The sequence below is a fragment of the Opisthorchis viverrini genome, assembly GCF_000715545.1.
Source record: "Opisthorchis viverrini unplaced genomic scaffold opera_v5_154, whole genome shotgun sequence".
Classification (NCBI taxonomy): domain Eukaryota; kingdom Metazoa; phylum Platyhelminthes; class Trematoda; order Opisthorchiida; family Opisthorchiidae; genus Opisthorchis; species Opisthorchis viverrini.
Genome location: NW_008751809.1, coordinates 248,707 through 255,563, shown reverse-complemented (window position 1 = coordinate 255,563; position 6,857 = coordinate 248,707). Strand labels below are relative to the sequence as shown.

At 44.5% G+C, this 6,857-nt stretch overlaps 1 protein-coding gene across 1 annotated transcript in view; it reads left to right on the top strand.

Moving 5' to 3' along the window:
* Positions 1–1,377: 1,377 nt before the first annotated feature.
* The window catches only part of T265_06958 (hypothetical protein), a gene marked incomplete at both ends in the record, with an annotated part of 6,532 nt that continues 1,052 nt past the window's right edge, over positions 1,378–6,857 (top strand). The window contains 4 exons of the mRNA XM_009172364.1: positions 1,378–1,478; positions 1,514–1,574; positions 1,610–1,816; positions 3,223–3,672. Of these exons, the coding sequence (XP_009170628.1) occupies positions 1,423–1,478; positions 1,514–1,574; positions 1,610–1,816; positions 3,223–3,672 (774 nt within the window). The remainder of the gene's footprint in view (positions 1,479–1,513; positions 1,575–1,609; positions 1,817–3,222; positions 3,673–6,857) is intronic.

The window sequence follows — 6,857 nt, the reverse complement described above, 5'->3', positions numbered from 1 at the left end:
CTAATTTTTCTCAGTAATAATCCGAATGGTCGCTCACTCTTATTCAGTCGAATCGCCAGCCTACAGTGGAGGCTTGAACTGTGAATGTTGAGATTCTTTTGGTTTGGGCGGTGCATATGTGCTTTTCTTCGCCTAAGCGCCACTGGACTCTTCATCTCATTGACTTCCATTCTACATTGTTCAAGGGCGGGACTGAAATTTTTAGCCATTGTCTGCCTACCTTGTGTCGATATCGGATAATGAGTCTAGCCTAGCAACCTTGGGCGATTCAACACAAATTTACACGAGGATTTTCGATATGAGTGGGGTATTCACAGGTGTTCACCCTAACGCTTATGTTAGCGAGAATCTAAGCATCGGTCCTTCCCGACTGTCAGGTGGGCCTTTGTTCTGCGAACAGTAAGCGGGACTAAGACGGAGTAAAGTTTGTCTTATCAATTACTAGAGCGGCCGCGTATGTTTAGGAGATCCACAGTCATATTCTTCCTTGACGTCAAGGATGCGTTAGTTTCTGTGAGCAAGTTAGTCTTTCCAAAGACACTTACGTAACGATGTGCCACAGAAGTTTGTCAATCTAACACAGTCATGTCCACAGGTTTACGAGTAAATAAATAAAAATAATCTTCCAGCCGTAACACTCGGTGCCTAGCTGCCATGCCACCCAAAGGAAGCACTAAGGCTGGGATATTGCCAGGTTGCCCAAGCCTAGGCAGAGGTCTGGTTCGAACCACGGACCTCCCAGTCAGTAAATTCGCACCATAACCACAGGGCCATCTCGCCATCTCGAGTGCTTGTAGATGTATGGAAAGCTCACTAGAAATGGCATTCGATAGGACTTCCTAATCACTGATTCTGCTCAAATTAGCCACTGCTGCAGGAGTGATGTGAGCACCAGCAGGTTTCGAAAAACCAGGAATTTACAGCTGTTGATCTGTTGGACCAAGCAGATGACGTTATTACGTTCTTCAAAGGGAACAGGTGACGCTAATGCTTCTAAAAAACTATTCATTGCAGTCCTTAGCATGCGTTTTGCGCCTACACCGTAAAAAATCGTTCAGCTGTAGCGCCCTTTCGGCACCTAACTGCCATACCACATGAAGGAAACATGAAGGCTGGGATACTGCCAGGTTGCCCAAGCCTAGACAGGGGAAGTCGAGGGGCAGAGGTTGGTTTCACGGACCTTCCGGTCAGTAAGTTCACGCGTTGACCACTAAGTCCCTTTGACAGGGAACTAATGTGTTCTACTTGTAGGATATGTGTTCTGTTTACCAGCTGTGTCCTACGCCCTTTGCCACAATACCAGTTTACGCTAATTTCAGAGCCGCATTCATATTTTGCTTTTCAGTTTTATTAGTGACCCAGTGTTTACTTGGAACCCTGTACCCTTTGGTTTCATTATCTGTTTCAATTACTCCGTGTTTCATGAGCAACGTCTTACCCGGAGAGCCACTGGTGAACAATTTTAAGATACCAGCATGGTATGTCTACTACGTCTAATCTATACGTTTTGAAGGGCTGGAAAACCACCTCCGGGTTTGCATTTAGATGTGATGAAAGAGGGAAAGCTTATCCAGGTGAGCTTTTCTGTTGACATACCTTACGCCAGTAGAAGTTGATTATCGATGAGAAAGGTTGTTATTTCTTCGGACGAAACAGGCAGCTTTGTGACTTTCCGGTTGAACATCAATCTTGTTCTCGTGTGCATGCGGTGCTCGTGTGGCACAAACTTCTCAATCGCGCATTTCTAATCGATTTGGGTAGTGTTCATGGGACTTTCATTGGAAAAATACGTTTGGAAGCTCACAAACCTCAACAGGTTGGTATATTTTATCTTATATCCTATTTTTACTTGTGCGTTTTTGGTCGTTTGCGTGGTTTATCGATTCATTGTTGCGCACAGATGNTTTTTACTTGTGCGTTTTTGGTCGTTTGCGTGGTTTATCGATTCATTGTTCGCGCACAGATGTCCACTCTCTTTCCTGGCACCTTTCAATGGGGGCAACATAGAGCTCTTTTAGCCAGAAGGAGGATGGTGAGGTGAAACAGCGTGACTTGCTTATTATCATGGGCGTCTGACCAACTAAGGTTAAAGAGCTTTAATACGCGTCTAATCCGGATAGTCGCTATTACATTCTCATGTGAGATACACGTATCATCGCCAACTGCAGGGCATATATGAGCCGTAGTCCTTGAGTTTGTATCATCAGGCCAGATTGGTCTTAGTCCATCCGTTGGTTCGGTGCATTCGTCTCCATTCGGCACGCGTGTGCTCTTTCGATTGCAGTGTTATTTTGTTGGTTGGTTGGCTTGTTTGATGAAGCGAAATTCAACTGACTGAATTAGAGTGGAAATTCGCCAGCAACAGGTGGCCAATTTTGTGACATATTTACGATACATTATTATCCCCATTAACAGTAAAACTAACACTAAGATTATTATCAACTGGAGAACGGCAGTCAGCTAAGACCTTTTTAAAAGTGATTGTGTTATGACTTTTGGTTGGAAGAAGAAATGTGAAGACCAGCTTGACGTCAAGCTTTCTTTAATCAGCTTCCAAATCTTGTGATGATAGAACTTGTTCAGTTCAGGTAGCATATTTCTTTCCAACTGTTAAGACAGACTCCATGCTTTCGAAGTAGAAAGTCCCAGACATTTTCTGAGTGACTGTCAGCCTGATTTAGATCGAATGATATCCATGTATATTGGTTCGCCCGGCAATTCCCTTTTTGCGAAGCGGCCTTACACTGATCTGGTCGTAATGAGGAACGCTCTCTCGAACCACACGATAGGGTGGTCTCTCTTGAGAGACCTGCTTTGTTTTAACCCTTTTGATTCTATTACCATTCTTAATTTACGTAAACCGAGGAGGGCCATGACTCGGTGCATATGGAGCTTAGTGGTCATTGAGTTGAAAGTTATGGGTCAGAAGTTCTATCTCCAATACTGCTCACTTCGCTTTGCAATTAGAAACTCATAACTGAATCTTTAGGGGAAATGGATAATACACACAACCCATACTTTTCGCACCAAGAAACATTGCGGTAACTGAGTGAATTGCGTTTTTGTCTTTGGAGATGGGACATGCCAGCGCTCTTATTCTTCTCGCTTTTCTTCTACATCCTGCTGCTATATGGGTGCGATGAAAATACTTTCCCCTGTTTTGGTGACTGCATTGTTTATTTTAGGTGTTGTATCACTATAAGTGTGTTGTCTTCTGCACAGGTCCCGCTTGATTCAGAACTGCATTTTGGCGCTTCCTCCCGTGTATACATAATCCGGGAACGTCCGAATCCTCTATACACCGGTCCCGTCGGTGGTACGGATTTAGGGGCAACCAATCCAGATGGGGTCAATCCAACTGGCCCCGAAAACCGGTTGTCTTTGGACGATTCCTCCGGTGGCACCAACTCACTGGGTCTTCTGTATTCACAGCTTCCTCAGTCTGAAGTGGAATTAGACAACCTGACAGAGTTCAACACAGCTCACAATAGGCGTATTGCTGGCATTGTCGATGTCGCATCCAACCCTCCACTAGGTCTATCGAAACTTCGGAAACGAAAACCCTACTCAGTGCACTTCAGCGACGCGGATGAAATTATCAATCCAGAAGACGTTGATCCTTCCATAGGACGGTTTCGCAATCTCGTGCAAGAAACCTTCATACCGAACAAGGTAAGGCTTAACGTTTCTTGATTAAGAACCTCGGATCTCATATTGGTATGTAAACAGATGGGTTTCGGGTTGTTATTCCTTCCCTTGTGCATTATCCAAAAGTCTGGGTTTTCCACGTACAGAACTTGAGGGGAGGACGGAAGTTCCTAGGAGTCATAGGAAGTACCTCACTTATGCCCACTTTAGCAGTTGACTTCAACTGCCTCATAATTCTGCAATCTAGGAAGCAAATTTTATATATACTAGCCCCCAGATAGCGAACCTCCAAATAGAGGCCACTCCCCTAAAGAACCCACATCGGGGTTTGTGGCATTATTGGTGTCTCTCATGAGAAAATGAAGCACCCACCTCGGAAACAGGAAGTGTTCCTCGTTTGATGTTTTTACTGACAGGGTTGTGGTGGTGAATAAGTGTAGTCTCGAAGCACCGCATTGTTTTCTTGTGCTGGCCTGCCGATAGGGAGCTAAAACGCCGACGTTGGCATGCTGGCCAACAATTCTCACTTACTATTCAGGTATGCTTTGTCATATCCCTGGTTAGATCACTCGATCGCCAAAGACCCACTCATCTTTCATGACCAAAGTATTAGCACAGCAATGTGGCGTAGACTAGAGGGCATGCGGAATCAGGTGTTAATTCAGCTAAATTTGCAAGTTGCCTGTGGATCGCAGCCACAGAACACCAACCACTTGAAGAACAGTCAAACTCACTGTTTCTGCTATGTCCAGTTTGTGATGACTATTTCGTCTGGCTACAGAATACACTACACACAACAATGAAACCTTTCGATAAGCAACCTTTTTCTGAGTCGAGCAGACTGTGTGTTCCCTTCAGAAGATGCTCGTGTGCATCCAAAATATCCAGTTTTCCAACACAACTCTGATTGAAATGGCAGCAAAGATTATTCGCAACAGTGTTTGTTGCATTACATCATCTTCCTATGATTTCCTGCTCTTTACACATGAGAATTCTACTTTTAGAAATACCGGCGTTTAATGGGTAAGCATAGCCCGGTCGTCAGACACAGAGCAAGCTGTTTAAGACTGTTAACAAGTTCACTCCTGGGAACGTTTGGCACACTCATACTGCAGAGTTACTATTCCGTGGCATGACCAAAGGGTACTATGGGTTCGTTGCAAACAATCGAGAGTGCGATTTAAAAGACCTTAGGGCGAAATACCTTCTCAACGAACTTTTTTTCGAATCTGGCGGGTTCCGTAGAAAGCTTCGTGTCACACCTAATTCCTGTGCAACGATTCCCTCTGTGCGGGAAGTTCATTTCTTTCATGGACGTTTTCATGTTGAACGGAGAAAGTTTCTCTTAAGTTGACAAACGGTTTATTAGTTTCGCGATAGTCTATTCTAGTCGTACTTTTGGTGCAGACACCAATAAACCTGAAAAAGCTAGTACGGAACTTGGAAAGTATAGGTTATTCAATACTAGTCCGTAAGATCATGCCAATTCCGTCACATCCTTTTGTTTCGGGATAACAGAAGACCATCTAGGCATCCTCATGTACGATTCAAAACCCTTTTCCTCTTCAGTTCTCTCATGCTAACTACAACCACCCGAATTTATCTGGCTAACATGTAAAAGGTCTTAAGAATGTCGTGAGGAAAACGACTGGAGGATGGCACAATAAAATAGATAGATGTATGTGGTAGAAACCAGTCACTCTACTTCGTAAATACAGATGACCGGTCAGATGAAGGTCATTGATCCAAACCGGTATAAGAAGACGATGAATCCTTACTACTTCACACAGGTTCGTTTCGAAGAACCGATCAGAAATTCCAAATAACACTTCAGTCAGTCTCCAGCAACACACCGTAAACGACTGACGTAAGTTACTAGGATGTGAAAACCAAGGCACCATGGGAAACCGAAGTGCGTTCTTAAATCTGCCTCCTCCCCCAGACACACGTAAAGGAACCGAGTTTTGACAGTTTTTACCTTGCACATTTCAGAAGAGATGGTGATGGTTTAGTGACCAGGTTGACATCTGCTACAGACCCCACTAGTCTAAGATGGTTTAATAACGGTAGTGCCTCAGCTCAGTTCTCGGCCTTATTGTTCCGAGCTAACGTTTCCAGCAGAAAAACCACCAATGGCATACGTAGTGGATTAAACGCTCAGAAACCTATCAGAAACCCACATACGGCTCATCGTATTCACATTCTGTGTAATGGTATTCTGGAAGTCCAGACGTCTTCTGGACGTGATTGACCTTTGGGTCTACATTTTCGACCAATCAAAGCTCGCTTTGGCAGCGGACCGGTAATCGGCCTGATGCTCTGACCAGTCGCCTGCGATTGGGTCTTATCGGCCGTTACAGCACCCAACTGTGGGCGGTAATTAGGTTTTAGCGTAGGATTCCACCTAATAAACGGAACACCTCCGGAGTGGGATATCTTACCATGATTTTCACTTTCTTGTGGAAGCGACCGTGTCATTTCCCTTCATCTGCTTGGGCATGCTCGCTTAGCCTCACAGCGTATGAGGTGAGATAATCCATCAGATTGGCCACGCAACGAGCAGGCTAAATAAGCACTTCAAGCGTTTCATCCATATTACGCAGCGTACCCATATACAGCTGAACACCGATGACTTTCAAGAACTTAGATCAGTTTGGGGTCTTCAACTCAGCTATCCACTAAGTTCTGACTTATTCATTTGGAACATGGCGTGTCCGGACACAAGGTATCCGAAAGCTAGAGGTTTTTAACAACTGGTGCGCCAAAAGTAATGTAAGGGTTCATCATATAGGGAAGGTAGTGTTTAATGGTGGGATCTGGAAATGCTGTCGCAATCCGCGACACTTATAACAGCTCTTTTAACTAGGACGTTGAGAACCGTCTGGACATTTGTTGCTTATGAATGATGGTGTAATCGCCAAACAAATCTTGGCCATTCATCCAACTAATGGAGTTGACGTCCTGTGGGACATCAGAAGGCGTTGCTTAGTATGGTCAACAGTCACATGGAGCAATTGGATCTCTCGTATGGCCTACGGAGTCTGTCACTGGAACAAACATTGGATTGCGGCTTGTGCATATCTGTCAGCTGATCGCCGTGATTTGGTAGCGTTTATCGGGGACGTTTCTGGAACCGAATAATCCCGTGCCATGAGATATTCACCCTAAAGCAAAAAAAAACTTTTTTCGGATACTGTTAGTTCTACATG